General features: G+C 45.6%; 1 protein-coding gene across 7 annotated transcripts in view; it reads left to right on the top strand.

The window, feature by feature from the left end:
• micu1 (mitochondrial calcium uptake 1) overlaps positions 1-19,626 on the top strand; it is a 104,729-nt gene that overhangs the window by 46,817 nt on the left and 38,286 nt on the right. For 2 of the 7 annotated variants that reach the window (XM_036946042.1, XM_036946043.1), the window contains 3 exons: positions 3,637-3,648; positions 17,545-17,562; positions 19,141-19,255. In XM_036946042.1, coding sequence (XP_036801937.1) covers positions 3,637-3,648; positions 17,545-17,562; positions 19,141-19,255 — 145 coding nt within the window. The remainder of the gene's footprint in view (positions 1-3,636; positions 3,649-17,544; positions 17,563-19,140; positions 19,256-19,626) is intronic. The other 5 variants (XM_036946044.1, XM_036946047.1, XM_036946045.1 and 2 more) reach the window with 5 other exon arrangements.

Raw genomic sequence — 19,626 nt, 5'->3', positions numbered from 1 at the left:
AATGTCCATACCAACAGCTTGAGGTATGAGACAGCATTATAATGTCCATACCAACAGCTTGAGGTATGAGACAGCATTATAATGTCCATACCAACAGCTTGAGGTGTGAGACAGCATTATAATGTCCATACCAACAGCTTGAGGTGTGAGACAGCATTATAATGTCCATACCAACAGCTTGAGGTGTGAGACATCATTATAATGTCCATACCAACAGCTTGAGGTATGAGACAGCATTATAATGTCCATACCAACAGCTTGAGGTATGAGACAGCATTATAATGTCCATACCAACAGCTTGAGGTATGAGACAGCATTATAATGTCCATACCAACAGCTTGAGGTGTGAGACAGCATTATAATGTCCATACCAACAGCTTGAGGTATGAGACAGCATTATAATGTCCATACCAACAGCTTGAGGTATGAGACAGCATTATAATGTCCATACCAACAGCTTGAGGTGTACTAAAGTGATTGAGTGAGTAAAAACAGACATCTATTGTGGCAAAGCAACAGCCTAGTTAACCAGTCTGAATTCTCCTCTCACCATTTGCGGTTTAGCATTCAGACTGGTTTAACTAGGCTAGGTTGCCTAGCCACCACATACCCTCATTCTCTCTCTCTCAATCACTGTATTGGACCACCAAGTTTGTGTGCGTATATGAGCAATCAAAATGTATAGAGAGAGTTGAGATGGGTTTAACCAAGCTAACCCCCCTCTATCAACTGGAACATTCCAGAGTTCTAGATGGAACATTCCAGAGTTCTAGATGGAACATTCCAGAGTTCTAGATGGAACATTCCAGAGTTCTAGATGGATGATCCCTACGTAGCCGATATGTCACCTCTATCTCTGGGCATTCTGTTTGCAAATCTCTCTCTGTACTATACAGTAGTCTACACATGATGCATGGCTAGCTGTGGATGATAGTCCCTTGACTCGCAAACACACACACACACACACCCACTCACCACTCACACACCAACGCACCTGATTGGCCTGATAGCGTCCTCTGGCTTGGCAACAGAATTACACTTCACTCACTTTTCTATCCAGCCTCCTTTCCCCCTCCTCTCTCCATCCTCCCCCCTCCTCTCTCCATCCTCCCCCCGTTCCCTCGCCAAGAACCTATAAAATCGCTCCATTCCACTGGACTGGGATGCAATATTAATATTGTAAGAATTACAGTAACCTACAATTCCCCGAGCTGAAACTCCTGAGTCGAGGGCAGTTTTATGGTCAGAGTATGCTAATCTGAGGTTCACACGAGGAGATTGGGATTGGTTGGGGGGTGGTGGAGTGGGGGGGCTGGTGTTCCCAGGGGATGGAGCTTCTCCTTGTCTGGGGGGGGGGGGGATGATATCACAATGGAATCTGCTTGAGTACTAGTTGTATCGCTTTAAAAAAAATATTAATTGGAAAATGGTCGTTCAGTTATCCTCTCCTTTCGTGTGTGCTAAAATCCCTCACCATTATTTTTTTCACATTTGTTTATTTATCCATTGTTTGTGCTTTTAATATTTCGGTACTCCCCTACTGCTCTTAGTATGTTTGGGTACTCCCCTACTGCTCTTAGTATGTTTGGGTACTCCCCTACTGCTCTTAGTATGTTTGGGTACTCCCCTACTGCTCTTAGTATGTTTGGGTACTCCCCTACTGCTCTTAGTATGTTTGGGTACTCCCCTACTGCTCTTAGTATGTTTGGGTACTCCCCTACTGCTCTTAGTATGTTTGGGTACTCCCCTACTGCTGTTAGTATGTTTGGGTACTCCCTTACTGCTCTTAGTATGTTTGGGTACTCCCCTACTGCTCTTAGTATGTTTGGGTACTCCCCTACTGCTCTTAGTATGTTTGGGTACTCCCCTACTGCTCTTAGTATGTTTGGGTACTCCCCTACTGCTCTTAGTATGTTTGGGTACTCCCCTACTGCTCGTAGTATGTTTGGGTACTCCCCTACTGCTCTTAGTATGTTTGGGTACTCCCCTACTGCTCTTAGTATGTTTGGGTACTCCCCTACTGCTCTTAGTATGTTTGGGTACTCCCCTACTGCTCTTAGTATGTTTGGGTACTCCCGTACTGCTCTTAGTATGTTTGGGTACTCCCGTACTGCTCTTAGTATGTTTGGGTACTCCCCTACTGCTCTTAGTATGTTTGGGTACTCCCCTACTGCTCTTAGTATGTTTGGGTACTCCCCTACTGCTCTTAGTATGTTTGGGTACTCCCCTACTGCTCTTAGTATGTTTGGGTACTCCCCTACTGCTCTTAGTATGTTTGGGTACTCCCCTACTGCTCTTAGTATGTTTGGGTACTCCCCTACTGCTCTTAGTATGTTTGGGTACTCCCCTACTGCTCTTAGTATGTTTGGGTACTCCCCTACTGCTCTTAGTATGTTTGGGTACTCCCCTACTGCTCTTAGTATGTTTGGGTACTCCCCTACTGCTCTTAGTATGTTTGGGTACTCCCCTACTGCTCTTAGTATGTTTGTGTACTCCCCTACTGCTCTTAGTATGTTTGTGTACTCCCCTACTGCTCGTAGTATGTTTGTGTACTCCCCTACTGCTCGTAGTATGTTTGGGTACTCCCCTACTGCTCTTAGTATGTTTGGGTACTCCCCTACTGCTCTTAGTATGTTTGGGTACTCCCCTACTGCTCTTAGTATGTTTGGGTACTCCCCTACTGCTCTTAGTATGTTTGGGTACTCCCCTACTGCTCTTAGTATGTTTGTGTACTCCCGTACTGCTCGTAGTATGTTTGGGTACTCCCGTACTGCTCTTAGTATGTTTGGGTACTCCCGTACTGCTCTTAGTATGTTTGGGTACTCCCCTACTGCTCTTAGTATGTTTGGGTACTCCCCTACTGCTCTTAGTATGTTTGGGTACTCCCCTACTGCTCTTAGTATGTTTAGGTACTCCCCTACTGCTCTTAGTATGTTTGGGTACTCCCCTACTGCTCTTAGTATGTTTGGGTACTCCCCTACTGCTCTTAGTATGTTTGGGTACTCCCCTACTGCTCTTAGTATGTTTGGGTACTCCCCTACTGCTCTTAGTATGTTTGGGTACTCCCCTACTGCTCTTAGTATGTTTGGGTACTCCCCTACTGCTCTTAGTATGTTTAGGTACTCCCCTACTGCTCTTAGTATGTTTAGGTACTCCCCTACTGCTCTTGGTATGTTTAGGTACTCCCCTACTGCTCTTAGTATGTTTAGGTACTCCCCTACTGCTCTTAGTATGTTTAGGTACTCCCCTATTGCTCTTTAACATTTTCTAATTGGGTCTCCTGTGTTTTTTAAACAAAATGTTCCATTGACTTTAATCCTCCACTGTCTAAGTGTATCTCTCTCCCTCTTTCTCTCTCCTCATATCATTGTGACCATGCCATCAGTTGTTATAATGTTATTGTAATGTGTTGCTGTTATTCATGTATCTGCTGTGGAATCTACTCCTGCTCTGGCAATCTTCTCCATATAACCAATAACCCTTCCTCCTCCTCCTCCTCCACCCGACGAATCCCCCATTTTATCAACCATCCCTCCCCCTTATCCCCTACCTACCTATTCATTACCTGTCCCTTCCCCTCCCTCGCTGTCTCCTCTCCCCTCCTCCATCCCTCCATCCGCCCCTCCCTCTCTGCAGGACTTCTGGCAGGTATGAGGCGTGTCCCGAGCAGCATGTGTGTGTGTTTGAACCAAGGCCTGATCTGATAACCGTGTACTCTGTTCACTGTACCTCTCTACCTCCAACTGCCTCCATCTCTCTCTCCTTCTAATTCCTCCCTCCCTACTCTCTACATCCATCTCTCTCCTTCTAATTCCTCCCTCAATACTCTCTACCCCATCTATCCTTCTAATTCCTCCCTCAATACTCTCTACCCCATCTATCCTTCTAATTCCTCCCTCAATACTCTCTACCTCCATCTCTCTCTCCTTCTAATTCCTCCCTCAATACTCTCTACCTCCATCTCTCTCTCCTTCTAATTCCTCCCTCCCTACTCTCTACCTCCACCTCTCTCTCTCCTTCTAATTCCTCCCTCCCTACTCTCTACCTCCACCTCTCTCTCTCCTTCTAATTCCTCCCTCTCTACCTCCACCTCTCTCTCCTTCTAATTCCTCCCTCTCTACCTCCATCTCTCTCTCTCCTTCTAATTCCTCCCTCTCTACCTCCATCTCTCTCTCCTTCTAATTCCTCCCTCTCTACTTCCATCTCTCTCTCTCTCCTTCTAATTCCTCCCTCTCTACCTCCATCTCTCTCTCCTTCTAATTCCTCCCTCTCTACCTCCATATCTCTCTCTCCTTCTAATTCCTCCCTCTCTACCTCCATCTCTCTCTCTCCTTCTAATTCCTCCCTCAATACTCTACCTCCTTCACTCTCTCTCCTTCTAATTCCTCCCTCAATACTCTACCTCCTTCTCTCTCTGCCTCTACTTCACTCTCCCCTGGAGATCTTCCATATGTACAGTACCAGTCCAAAGTTTTAGAACACCTACTCATTCAAGGGTTTTTCTTTTTTTAAACTATTTTCTACAATGTAGATTAATAGTGAAGACATTACAACTATGAAATAACACACATGGGATCATGTGGTAACCAAAAAGGTGTTAAACAAATCAAAATATATTTGATATTCTTCTAAGTAGCCACCCTTTGCCTTGATGACAACTTTGCACACTCTTGGCATTCTCTCAACCAGCTTCACCTGGAATGCTTTTCCAACAATCTTGAAGGAGTTCCCACACATGCTGAGCACTTGCTGGCTGCTTTTCCTTCACTCTGCGGTCCAACTCATCCCAAACCATCTCAATTTGGTTGAAGTCGGGTGATTGTGGAGGCCAGGTCATCTGATGCAGCACTCAATCACTATCCTTCTTGGTCAAATAGCTCTTACACAGCCTGGAGGTGTGTTGGGTCATTGTCCTGTTGAAAACCAATGATAGACCCACTAAGCGCAAACCAGATGGGATGGCTTATCACTGCAGAATGGTGTGGTAGCCATGCTGGTTAAGCGTGCCTTGAATTCTAAATAAATCACAGTGTCACCAGCAAAGCACCCTACACCATAACACCTCCTCCTCCATGCTTCACGGTGGGAAATACACGTGGAGATCATCCATTCACTAATGTCCATTGCTTGTGTTTCTTGGCCCAAGCAAGTCTCTTCTTATTGGTGTTCTTTAGTAGTGGTTTCTTTGCAGCAATTTGACCATGGAGGCTTGATTCACTCAGTCTCCAATGAACAGTTGATGTTGAGATGTCTGTTACTTGAACTCTGTGAAGCATTTATTTGGGCTGCAATCTGAGGCTGGTAACTGTAATGAAATTATCCTCTGCAGCAGAGGTAACTCTGGGTCTTCCTTTCCTCTGGCGGTCCTCTTGAGAGCCAGTTTCATCACAGCGCTGGATGGTTTTTGCGACTGCACTTGAAGAAACTTTCAAAGAAATTTTCCATATTGACTGACCTTCATGTCTTAAAGTAATGATGGTCTGTTTGCTTATTTGAGCTGTTCTTGCCATAAGATAGACTTGGTCTTTTACCAAATAGGGCTATCTTCTGTATACCAACCCTACCTACCCTGTCACAACACAACTGATTGACTCAAATACATTAAGAACGAAAGACATTCCACAAATGAACTTTTTAACAAGGTACACCTGTTAACTGAAATGCATTCCAGGTGACTACCTCATGAAGCTGGTTGAGAGGATGCCAAGAGTGTGCAAAGCTATCATGAAGGGAAAGGGTGGCTACTTAGAAGAATCTCAAATATAAAATATATTTTGATTTAACTTTTTTTGGGGGGGGGGGGTTACTACATGATTCCATATGTGTTATTTCATAGTTTTGATGTCTTCACTATTATTCTACAATGTAGAAGAAGAGTAGAAATAAAGAAAAAAGCCCTGGAATGAGTAGGTGTTGTAAAACTTTTTACCGGTAGTGTAGTTGTCAGTGGGGAGGAAAAACACACTGTAGAAGTTTCTCTGGCCAAGTTGTATTGCATCTCAACTTCAGCAGAGTGTAAAGTGCTTAACCAAAGTCACGGGTTGTGTCCCCAAAAGGGACCCTAATTCCCTCTTAAGTGCACTACTTTTGCCCAGAGCCCATTTTAGGGAATAGGGTGCAATTTGGGACTAGGGCCTCACCACAACCCCAGCAGGATAGAACACTGGCCAAGCACCAAATAGTGCATTAAACATGGATCTATTTCCATCAGAAATCATTGGGATGGTAATACAAAACCCTCCACAACTGACTCTTGGCACTGTGGATGTCAGAGTGGAATAGGTTTAGTGATCAACGGAAAGTCGGTCCAGTATGGTTTAAGATATAGAGAAACAGACGGAAGGACTGGGGCATAAAATACTGGGCCATCATCTTCTGCACCGGTACAACAGGGAAGGATGGAGAGTGCTTGTGTGCGTAAACATACACCAAGTCATATATCACACACACACACCTGCTGCTGCCTGTCTCTCTAGTGGCTCTTTGTGTTTGAATCTAGATGACGGTCTACCCTCCCTGTTGCTCTAGGGGTTGAGCCACCCTCCCTGTTGCTCTGGGGGTTGAGCCACCCTCCCTGTTGCTCTAGGGGTTGAGCCACCCTCCCTGTTGCTCTAGGGGTTGAGCCACCCTCCCTGTTGCTCTAGGGGTTGAGCCACCCTCCCTGTTGCTCTAGGGGTTGAGCCACCCTCCCTGTTGCTCTAGGGGTTGAGCCACAGTACGCAGCCCTGTCCAGTGGAGGTCTGAGATCTAGCAGGAAGGGAGGGTAGTGAGACAGTACGCAGCCCTGTCCAGTGGAGGTCTGAGATCTAGCAGGAAGGGAGGGTAGTGAGACAGTACACAGCCCTGTCCAGTGGAGGTCTGAGACCTAGCAGGAAGGGAGGGTAGTGAGGCAGTACACAACCCTGTCCAGTGGAGATCTGAGACCTAGCAGGAAGGGAGGGTAGTGAGGCAGTACACACAGCCCTGTCCAGTGGAGGTCTGCGTGTAGATCTTTTCAGGGAGAATGAAACACCATGCACTATGCAACAATATGGGTCAGGGTAGACTGGTGCCAAGGCATGGATTACTACACCGTGTGTGTGTGTGTGTGTGTGTGTGTCTAAATGTTTGAATGATCAACCACACAGGACCATGTGCTAATTCGAGTGTGTCACAACAAAGTATTTGAAGAGGACAAATGTCAACACTTGCCAAGCTGAGATGCAATGAGAAACTTCTACTCTGTTAGTGCTGAATGACAACAGTCCTGTTCCCCTGTTTACGTCTCTCCCTCTCTTTACTCTTTCTCTCCTCTCTCTCGCTCTTTCCCTCCCTCTTTCACTCCCTCTCTTCTTGTTCTTTCCCTCCCTCTTTCACTCACTCTCTTCTGTCTTTCCCTCCCTCTTTCACTCACTCTCTTCTCGTTCTTTCCCTCCCTCTTTCACTCACTCTCTTCTCGTTCTTTCCCTCCCTCTTTCACTCACTCTCTTCTTGTTCTTTCCCTCCCTCTTTCACTCACTCCTCGTTCTTTCCCTCCCTCTTTCACTCACTCTCTTCTCGTTCTTTCCCTCCCTCTTTCACTCTCTCCCTTCACCCCCTCCTCTATGCTTCCATCTTCCTCTTCTCTGTCACCCTCTCGCTCTCTCCAGCCTTGTCCAATGCTTTGGCGCTGCTGTAGCTCTTTCCCAGCATGCTCTGCTCCTTGCCTGTGTCTGAAGGGGAGACCGTACTGTATGTAGAGCGGCACGGGTCTGCAGGTTATAGCTCCCCCTCTCTGCAGCCGGCATGGTGGCACCACAGGGTGATCTAAACCCAGGAAATGAATCATCTCTCCATTTGCTGGATAGTTTCTTATGGCCCTGGTCCAATACTTTTACTGGGTTGGGTAAACAAAGCTACTAGAATCTTGCTTTCACCTACCCTCTAGTGTTCAGTGATTTATGGTTGTATCCCAATTCTCCAACGTTCTTTTGAAAGTGTACACTTGTGCTTTTAAATCCAAAGCTACTTCGTGCTTTCACCAAGCCACTAGTGTTAGATCAATGATACCTCATTTTTCTTGCCTTGGAACAGAGCCCAGAACATAGAATTAGAATGGCTAGAACATTCTACTCATTCTATGTCTTTGGCCCATTGAAACCCCTTTCTTCTATTGATAGAATCCCAGCACTAGAATGATTCTATTGATAGAATCCCAGCACTAGAATGATTCTATTGATAGAATCCCAGCACTAGAATGATTCTATTGATAGAATCCCAGCACTAGAATGATTCTATTGATAGAATCGCAGCACTAGAATGATTCTATTGATAGAATCCCAGCACTAGAATGATTCTATTGATAGAATCCCAGCTCTAGAATGATTCTATTGATAGAATCCCAGCACTAGAATGATAGAATCCCAGCACTAGAATGATTCTATTGATAGAATCCCAGCACTGGAATGATTCTATTGATAGAATCCCAGCACTGGAATGATTCTATTGATAGAATCCCAGCACTGGAATGATTCTATTGATAGAATCCCAGCACTGGAATGATTCTATTGATAGAATCCCAGCACTGGAATGATTCTATTGATAGAATCCCAGCACTGGAATGATTCTATTGATTGAATCCCAGCACTAGAATGATTCTATTGATTGAATCCCAGCACTAGAATGATAGAATCCCAGCACTAGAATGATTCTATTGATTGAATCCCAGCACTGGAATGATTCTATTGATTGAATCCCAGCACTGGAATGATTCTATTCTATTGATAAAACACACCACCTGTGGCCTTTATCGCTCTGTGATGCCACGGCAACCACTATCTGTCATGTGACTGGTTGCGACGCCTGTCACTCACAAAGGAATGCTGACGGGGCTGCTGCCATGGAAACAAACATGCCTGTTGTCTTGTTGTCACACAAGTTCTTAGTTGTTATAGCTACTGACTTTTATTCTGTTTCAGCGGCTGGAACAAACCTTCCAAGGACAGTTGTGTATCAGCCTCCCTCCTCCTGCTGTTTCTCGCTCTCTTTCTCTCTCCCTCACTAGCTCTGACTTTGTTGTTCTTTCTCTCACACACACACACACACACACACACACAGGTTGGGCTGGTGTGATTTGACTGCACACCTGGTATTCTACGCCTACAGCTGTTGATCCTTAGTGACCATAATTGTTAATTGAACGTCGGTAGCAACACACACCATTTCTCTGAGATTCATTCATCTTTACATGTGGTTGCCTTCGCTCTCTCTCTGAATATTTATGTCTAGAGGTTATTAGCAGCACACCTGCTCTGCTAGTCAATCCTCTGGAGACCTGGCTGGTGTTTAGTAGAGTACTATCTAATCATATCTGTACTTGCCCCCCCCCCCTCCCCCAAAAAAGAACCTTCCAGAAGGACAACCATCTCTGCAGCACTCCACCAATCAGGCCTTTATGGTAGAGTGGCCAGACGGAAGCCACTCCTCAGTAAAAGGCACATGACAGCCCACTTGGAGTTTGCCAAAAGGCACATAAAGTCTCTCAGACCATGAGAAACAAGATTCTCTGGACTGATTAATAAACTAAGATTGAACTCTTTGGTCTGAATTCCAAGTGTCACGACTGGAGGAAACATGGCACCATCCCTACGGTGAAGCATGGTGGTGGCAGCATCATGTCTGGAGGAAACCTGGTACCATCCCTACGGTGAAGCATGGTGGTGGCAGCATCATGTCTGGAGGAAACATGGCACCATCCCTACGGTGAAGCATGGTGGTGGCAGGATCATGCTGTGGGGATGTTTTTCAGCGACAGGGAGACGGGTCTGGATAGAGGGATAAATCAATAGCGCAAAGTACAGATGAACGGAGCAGTGAGATCCTTGATGAAAACCTGCTCCAGAGCACTCAGGACCTCAGACTGGGGCGAAGGTTCACCTTCCAACAGGACATCGACCCCAAACACACAGCCAAGACAATGCAGGAGTGGCTTCGGGACAAGTCTGTGAATTTCCTTGAGTGGCCCAGCCAGAGCCCGAACATGAACCCAATCTAACATCTATGGAGAGACCTGAAAATAGCTGTGCAGCGACGCTCCCCATCCAACCTGACAGAGCTTTAGAGGATCTGCAGAGAAGAATGAGAGAAACTCCCCAAATACAGGTGTTCCAAGCTTGTAGCGTCATACCCAAGGAGACTCGAAGCTGTAAGCACTGCCAAAAGTGCTTCAACGAAGTACTGAGTAAATGATCTGAATACTTATGTAAATTATATATATACAGTGCCTTGCGAAAATATTCGGCCCCCTTGAACTTTGCGACCTTTTGCCACATTTGAGGCTTCAAACATAAAGATATAAAACTATTTTTTTGTGAAGAATCAACAACAAGTGGGACACAATCATGAAGTGGAACAACATTTATTGGATATTTCAAACTTTTTTAACAAATCAAAAACTGAAAAATTGGGCGTGCAAAATTATTCAGCCCCCTTAAGTTAATACTTTGTAGCGCCACCTTTTGCTGCGATTACAGCTGTAAGTCGCTTGGGGTATGTCTCTATCAGTTTTGCACATCGAGAGACTGAAATTTTTTCCCATTCCTCCTTGCAAAACAGCTCGAGCTCAGTGAGGTTGGATGGAGAGCATTTGTGAACAGCAGTTTTCAGTTCTTTCCACAGATTCTCGATTGGATTCAGGTCTGGACTTTGACTTGGCCATTCTAACACCTGGATATGTTTATTTTTGAACCATTCCATTGTAGATTTTGCTTTATGTTTTGTATCATTGTCTTGTTGGAAGACAAATCTCCGTCCCAGTCTCAGGTCTTTTGCAGACTCCATCAGGTTTTCTTCCAGAATGGTCCTGTATTTGGCTCCATCCATCTTCCCATCAATTTTAACCATCTTCCCTGTCCCTGCTGAAGAAAAGCAGGCCCAAACCATGATGCTGCCACCACCATGTTTGACAGTGGGGATGGTGTGTTCAGCTGTGTTGCTTTTACGCCAAACATAATGTTTTGCATTGTTGCCAAAAAGTTCAATTTTGGTTTCATCTGACCAGAGCACCTTCTTCCACATGTTTGGTGTGTCTCCCAGGTGGCTTGTGGCAACACTTTTTATGGATATCTTTAAGAAATGGCTTTCTTCTTGCCACTCTTCCATAAAGGCCAGATTTGTGCAATATACGACTGATTGTTGTCCTATGGACAGAGTCTCCCACCTCAGCTGTAGATCTCTGCAGTTCATCCAGAGTGATCATGGGCCTCTTGGCTGCATCTCTGATCAGTCTTCTCCTTGTATGAGCTGAAAGTTTAGAGGGACGGCCAGGTCTTGGTAGATTTGCAGTGGTCTGATACTCCTTCCATTTCAATATTATCGCTTGCACAGTGCTCTTTGGGATGTTTAAAGCTTGGGAAATATTTTTGTATCCAAATCCGGCTTTAAACTTCTTCACAACAGTATCTCGGACCTGCCTGGTGTGTTCCTTGTTCTTCATGACGCTCTCTGCGCTTTTAACGGACCTCTGATACTATCACAGTGCAGGTGCATTTATACGGAGACTTGATTACACACAGGTGGATTGTATTTATCATCATTAGTCATTTAGGTCAACATTGGATCATTCAGAGATCCTCACTGAACTTCTGGAGAGAGTTTGCTGCACTGAAAGTAAAGGGGATGAATAATTTTGCACGCCCAATTTTTCAGTTTTTGATTTGTTAAAAAAGTTTGAAATATCCAATAAATGTCGTTCCACTTCATGATTGTGTCCCACTTGTTGTTGATTCTTCACAAAAAAATAGTTTTATATCTTTATGTTTGAAGCCTGAAATGTGGCAAAAGGTCGCAAAGATTTAATCAATTTTAGAATAAGGCTGTAAGGTAACAACATTTGGACAAAGTCAAGGGGTCTGAATACCTTCCGAATGCACTGTAGGTCTCTATTTCTCTGTCTGGACTGACCTACCTGTGGTAAATGAGACTTCAAGCCTCAGTAGCACAAGCTGCTAGTTCTGATATTACAATCAGCCAATGAGGTCAATTTAAATCTGTAATGTCAGAACTAGCAGCTTGTGATTGGCTTTCTTTCCCTGGGCCTCCCTTCTATCAGCCAAGCAGGTCACTTTAAAAAAAAAATTCTCTCCGTTTATTTCACCTCTCTAAAGGATCTCTTATCCCATAGCTGCCTCACATGACCCCGTAGCGGCCTCATGACCCCGTAGCGGCTTCACATGACCCCGTAGCGGCCTCACATGACCCCGTAGCGGCCTCACGTGACCCCGTAGCGGCCTCACGTGACCCCGTAGCGGCCTCACGTGACCCCGTAGCGGCCTCACGTGACCCCGTAGCGGCCTCACATGACTCCGTAGCGGCCTCACATGACCCCGTAGCGGCCTCACATGACCCCGTAGCGGCTTCACATGACCCCATGACCCCGTAGCGGCCTCACATGACCCCGTAGCACAGGGAACCAGCCCACACAGACAGACAGGGCAGCTGCACAAAGACGCCAAACTACTACTGTAACAGCTTCCACTCTTCTGAGACGGCTTTCGACTCCAGCCAACGCTTTTCGCATTTCGCACGGTGATCTTAGGCTTGTGTGCTGCTGCTCGGCCACGGAAACACATTTCATGGAAATCTAGACAGTTATTGTGCTGACGTTGCTTCCAGAGGCAGTTTGGAACTCGGGTGTTGCAACTGAGAACAGGCGTTTTTGTTCTTTAACGAGCTTCAGCACTAGCCGGTCCCGTTCTTTTTGAGCTTGTGTGGCCTACCACTTACCGACTGAGCCGTTGTTGCTCCTAGGCGTTTCCACTTCACAATAACAGCACTTACAGTTGACCGGGGGGCAGCTCTAGCAGGGCCGAACTGACTTGTTGGAAAGGTGGAATCCTATGACGGTGCCATGTTGAAAGTCAGTTGAAGGCCATTCTACTGCCAGTGTTTGTCTATGGAGATTGCATGGCTGTGTGCTCAATTTTATACACCTGTCAGCAATGGGCGTGTATGAAATAGACGGATCCACTAATCTGAAGGGGTGTCCACACACTTTTGTATATATAGTGTATGTCTCTCTCTCTCTCTTTCTCTCTTTCTTTCTTTCTTTCTCCCCCCCCCCCCCCCCCCCCCCCTGCGGTGTTGGACAGGGCAGATAGTTGATCGTCATTAATGTGTTGCTGTCACTACAGTGCATTAAAGAGGACCAGGCCCAAACGTCCCCGGGCCTCACCCCCAGAACCAGGCTCCACACATGCAGTTGTTTTGTACTAGGTTTTCTGATGGTGTTGAAAGTGAAGTCCACATAGTATAACGCACATTGTGAAGGAGATTGTGCCGCCTGTCAACGCAGCATCGTAATCAAACGGAGGTTCTCCTCTGATGTAGCTGTGCAAGTGGTTTAACCAGCTGTGTTTGGAACCGTTGACGAGAACACAGCGGCGCCCCCTGGTGCCTAGCAGTGTTCATTGACAGGAGCTGACCTTGTGGGTGGACACTGACAAGGGGGATCAACTATTTTCAGACTAGATTCAATCTGTTTTCATTACAACCCCCTGTGTTTTTTTTTTTTTTTTGTTGACAGGTCTGCTTTGAGCTCACGTTGGAAACTGAGAACTTCAAACTATGAATGTTTTTGTAGGAGTGTTTTTAGAAAGCACCCGGAGGAGGTATCCAACCAGGATACATGTAGTATCTATCCAAATATCTATCACAAAGCTCTGTTGTTGGCTGTACTGCACAGACTGTTCTGGGATCAGGGAATAGTTGGCTTTATAGGAGTTGTCTGTACTGCACAGACTGATCTGGGATCAGGGAATAGTTGTCTGTACTGCACAGACTGATCTGGGATCAGGGAATAGTTGGCTGTATAGTAGTTGGCTGTACTGCACAGACTGATCTGGGATCAGGGAATAAACTACACACAACCCCCCACTTTTAATGGCCTTCTGAACTGGATATTTCACAAAACCGCAGCGCTGCATTTAACTTGCATCCAAGTGAACTGAGTTGAAAGATTTGAGTCTTTCTGCATGCAGCCCTCTGGCTGTACTGTGGTTATTCAGTCCAGTGACTTTGGCTCAAACCGTTGCTTAGTTAGACTCTGGGAAGTTCAGTTGAGTTTCGGCCTAGTTTGGTTCCCTGGAAAGCCACTCGAGTGAAATAAGTTGAGAGGTTTAGATTAATGCATGCACGCATCTGGCTGTTTTTCAGATCTAGTCAGAGTTCACTGGAGTGTTGGGCTAGTAGTTGACTTCAGCAGGACTGGTAGCCTGGCTGGACTGGTAGCCTGGCTGGACTGGTAGCCTGGCTGGACTGGTAGCCTGGCTGGACTGGTAGCTAGCCTGGCTGGACTGGTAGCCTGGCTGGACTGGTAGCCTGGCTGGACTGGTAGCCTGGCTGGACTGGTAGCCTGGCAGGACTGGTAGCTAGCCTGGCTGGACTGGTAGCTAGCCTGGCTGGACTGGTAGCTAGCCTGGCTGGACTGGTAGCTAGCCTGGCTGGACTGGTAGCTAGCCTGGCTGGACTGGTAGCTAGCCTGGCTGGACTGCTAGCCTGGCTGGACTGCTAGCTAGCTAGCTAGCCTGGCTGGACTGCTAGCTAGCTAGCCTGGCTGGACTACTAGAGATCATCTCTCATATGTTGGTGTAAAATAGTCTGACCAGGCTTTTACCCTAACACACAGAGTTGTCTCTTTCTCGGTCTCCCTGTGGCCTACCCTCCTGGCCCAAGCTCTGATTTGTCTTTCTGCCTGAGCTGAACACACACACACACACACACACACACACACACACACAGTGCTTGAGGAATAACCACACAGTGCACTTGACTCGAGCCTGCAGGGCCTCTCATAGCGTGACAGAGACTGACAGACACACACAGGGGGAGGCAGTACTTACTTAATTAACTCCAGCACTGCAGTAATTAGGATTTACACTCCAATTGAAGATCCCGGTTGTTTCTCAAATGGATCCCATTCCTTAGATAAGTGCACTACTTTTGACCTGAGACCTATAGGCCCTGATCTAAAGTAGTGCACTAAATAGGGAGTAGGGTTCCATTGGGCAGAAGGTTATTAACTCGGACCCTCTGAGTGTTATTTATAGAAATACAACCGCTAGAGTTTATCCAAGATGATTCTGGTTTAGCTGGGGAGAAAACTGTCTCACAAGCACATTCAGCTGAGCCTAAATCAACACAGATTACGCTTCGTATTATTACAGAAATTCACACGAGCCTGTTTTTTTTTTTTAAATCAATGACACTGAGAGGGAGTCCGAAGTGGAATGCTATTCTTTATATAGTGTACTATGTTCCACCAGGGGCTCTGTGGTTTACTGGGCCCCTGTTGTTTACTGGGGCCCTGTGGTGTTTATACGGGGGCCCTGTGGTGTTTATACGGGGGCCCTGTGGTTTAATCGGGGGCCCTGTGGTTCACAGCATATCAAGTCTGTCATCTGACAGAGAGAGGGAGATGGATTTAAGGGAGATGGAAGGATGGGGAGAGACTGAGTAAAGTCTCCGGGGAGGCAGATGAGTAGATTTGTAATTCTACTCTACTGTAAATACTGTAAATACAGTACTACTATACTGTAAATAAATGATTGTACTGTGCACTACTTTATTGTACTATATTGTACTGTAAATGATTGTACTGTGCACTACTTTATTGTACTATATTGTACTGTAAATGATTGTACTGTGCACTACTTTATTGTACTATATTGTACTGTAAATGATTGTACTGTGCACTACTTTATTGTACTATATTGTACTGTAAATAAATGATTGTACTGTGCTCTACTTTGATGTGCACTACTTTATTGTACTGTACTCTGTTATGTACTTTGCTGTACTGTAATGTATTATACTCTACTGTACTTTATCATAATGTACTCTACATTAGTGTGTGTGCGTGTGAGCACAGGTTATTTGCCAAGGGCCCACATGTCCAATCTGTCAACTGGTACCATTCACCCCAAACACAAGTCAAAGCCGCCACTATGCACTCATCTACAGTGGTACCACACCTACAGGCAACACAAACAATCACCAGCTGGCTTTCCTGTCTCTCTCTGTCCTCCCTCGTTCCTCCCCTCCTTGGGTTCTCTCTCTGTCCTCCCTCATTCCTCCCCTCCTTGGGTTCTCTCTCTGTCCTCCCTCATTCCTCCCCTCCTTGGGTTCTCTCTCCATTTCAGCCATAGCGCTGGATATAAAATATTCCTCTCTCTCTTCTCTTCTTTCTCTGTCTCTGCCATCCTCCTCCTCCTCTCTCGCTTCTCTTCGTTCTGTCTCTGCCGTCCTCCTCCTCTCTCTCACCCACTCCTTCCCCTTTTTGTAAATGTGTAAAACTTCAATAATGTTACTGTGGAAACCATATTTGCTATCTTTACACCCGCGACAGATATATTGTCCGCTATATTTACACCCGCGACATATATATTGTCCACTATATTTACACCCGCGACATATATATTGTCCCCTTTTTTACACCCGCGACATATATATTGGCCGCTATATTTACACCTGTGACAGATATATTGTCCCCTATATTTACGCCCGCGACATATATATTGTCCCCTATATTTATACCCGCGACATATATATTGTCCCCTATATTTACACCTGCGACATATATATTGTCCCCTATATTTATACCCGCGACATATATATTGTCCCCTATATTTACACCTGCGACATATACATTGTCCCCTATATTTATACCCGCGACATATATATTGTCCCCTATATTTACACCTGCGACATATATATTGTCCCCTATATTTATACCCGCGACATATATATTGTCCCCTATATTTACACCTGCGACATATATATTGTCCCCTATATTTATACCCGCGACATATATATTGTCCCCTATATTTATACCCGCGACATATATATTGTCCCCTATATTTACACCTGCGACATATACATTGTCCCCTATATTTACGCCCGCGACATATACATTGTCCCCTATATTTATACCCGCGACATATATATTGTCCCCTATATTTACACCTGCGACATATATATTGTCCCCTATATTTATACCCGTGACATATATATTGTCCGTGGTTAAAGGAGTGGACTAAATAAAGGGAATTAAAGTTCCATTTGGGACAGAACTATTATGAGTCCAGATGACTCTGCTTATTGGGTATAGTGTTACAGGATGCTCCTGGGCTGTGTCCCAACTGGCCCCCTATTCCCTTTACAGTTATGGGGGCCCATATATAGGGTATAGGGAACAGGGTGCTATTTGGGACAGCCTAGGTCTGTTTGGGTAAGGGCACTATGTACTTAATGTGTCTATGTTTGACTTTATACCAGAGCCAAGGTGTGTCCCTTGTGAAGAGTCAGGCTGTAGTGTTTTAACCTCTCCCCCCTCTTCTCTCTCTCCTCTCTCTCCTCCCTCTCTTCTCTCTCTCCTCCCTCTCTTCTCTCTCTCCTCCCTCTCTTCTCTCTCTCCTCCCTCTCTTCTCTCTCTCCTCCCTCACTTCTCTCCTCACTCTCTTCTCTCTCTCTCTCTCCTCTCTCTCTTCTCTCTCCTCTCTCTCTTCTCTCTCTCCTGGACTCTTCTATCAGACGGAGGTAACTCCTGTGGTGGGTCTGGTCTCAGCCAGTCCTTGACCTGACCCAGATTTCTGCATGCTCTATATAGAGTAGTCTGGTGACACACTGTACTCGTTCTCTCCCACTGTGATCTCTGTGCTGTACTGGACTCTCACCGTGATCTCCCACTGTGCTGTTTCTGCATGTTACAACATCACTGTTTTAATTTAACTTTTATTAATGTCCTTTTCCTCTGTAGTTTTCCTCTGTCTGTGTGAGAGTCTATGGTCTGAATAACCAGACCCAGATAAAGCCTAGATCAAACATGTTTGATAATATGCAATATAACATTTTTTTAAAATTATTTTTAAGTTTAGGACTAGGCTTAATCTGAGATTCTCCCACTTGTGAGTCAGTGTGAATACCTTGTGTGTGTGTGTGTGTGTGTGTGTGTGTGTGCGCTGAGTGTACAAAACATAAGGAACACCTTCCAAAAAATGTTGCACCCCCTTATTGCCCTCAGAACAGCCTCAATAGGTCGGGACATGGACTCTACGAGGTGTTGAAAACGTTCCACAGGGATGCTGGCCCATGTTGACTCTGCAAGATGTCTAAAGCGTTCCACAGGGATGCTGGTCCATGTTGACTCTACAAGGTGTTGACTCCAACGCTTCCCACAGTTGTGTCAAGTTGGCTGGGTGTCTTTTGGGTGGTGGACCGTTCTTGATAAACACAGGAAACTTTTCAGCGTGATAAACCCAGCATCGTTGCAGTTCTTGACACACTCAAACCGGTGACACCCGGCACCTACTACCATAACCCCGTTTAAAGGCACTTCAATATTTTTATCTTGCCCATTCACCCTCTGAATGGCACACATACACGACCCGTGTTTTTAAGGCTTAAAAATCCTTCTTTAACCCGTCTCCTCCTCCTTCATCTACACTGATTTGAATCAATCAATAAGGGATCAAAGCTTTTACCTGGTCAGTCGGTCATTGAAAGGGTTCCTAATGTTTTGTCCACTCTGTGTATAATAGGACACTTGTTGAGGTGTGTGTGTGTGTGAGAGAGAGGGACCTCGTTTCTCTATTTGATATCTGCGTTATTATACCACTGTTTAGGATCAGTTTATATTGTATTGTGCTGACTAACTTTGATTCCTCACTGCTCCCTCTGCCTGGATGTGTGACATGTATGTAGCACTTGCATGGTTGTTTTCACTGTGTCGTTAGCATTGTGTTTTCACTGTGTCGTTAGCATTGTGTTTTCACTGTGTCGTTAGCATTGTGTTAGCACTGCGTTAGCATTGTTAGCACTGCGTTAGCATTGTGTTAGCACTGCGTTAGCATTGTGTTAGCACTGCGTTAGCATTGTGTTAGCACTGTGTTAGCACTGTGTTAGCACTGCGTTAGCACTGTGTTAGCATTGCGTGCTAATCCCTACTGTATATTAGTGTGTTTGTGTGTGCTTGAAGGGGATCTCCATCATGCCACAACACAGTGAGGAGCCTCTCAGTCTTGATTAGTAGTGGTATGCTGCAACCCAAACCTGGGAGGTTCCCCTTGCTCACACGGGCTGTAACTAGTGTATCTCGCTCTTCTTTCTCTCTCTCTTCCTGATGAGTAGAAGATTTCCCAGGAGAGGGAGAAGTTTGCGGATGAGGACAGTATCTTCTTCACACTGGGAGAGTGTGGTCTCATCTCCTTCTCTGATTACATCTTCCTCACTACCGTGCTCTCTAGTAAGTCACACACACACACACACACACACACACAGGCCTCTCTTTGGACCTGACTCTCACACAGACAGACCGACCGACAAGTAGTGGTGACACTAAGGTTGTGGGTTCAATTCCCACACAAACTACTGAACCCAGTAACCCATGTTGATGTCTGTAGTGAAGTCCTGAACCCAGTAACCCATGTTGATCTGTATAGTGAAGGCCTGAACCCAGTAACCCATGTTGATCTGTATAGTGAAGGCCTGAACCCAGTAACCCATGTTGATCTGTATAGTGAAGTCCTGAACCCAGTAACCCATGTTGATGTCTGTAGTGAAGGCCTAAACCCAGTAACCCATGTTGATGTCTGTAGTGAAGGCCTAAACCCAGTA

This window comes from Oncorhynchus mykiss, chromosome 16 (genome assembly GCF_013265735.2).
Source record: "Oncorhynchus mykiss isolate Arlee chromosome 16, USDA_OmykA_1.1, whole genome shotgun sequence".
Lineage (NCBI taxonomy): Eukaryota > Metazoa > Chordata > Actinopteri > Salmoniformes > Salmonidae > Oncorhynchus > Oncorhynchus mykiss.
The sequence above is the reverse complement of the archived record's forward strand: the minus strand, read 5'-3'. Positions and strand labels throughout refer to the sequence as shown.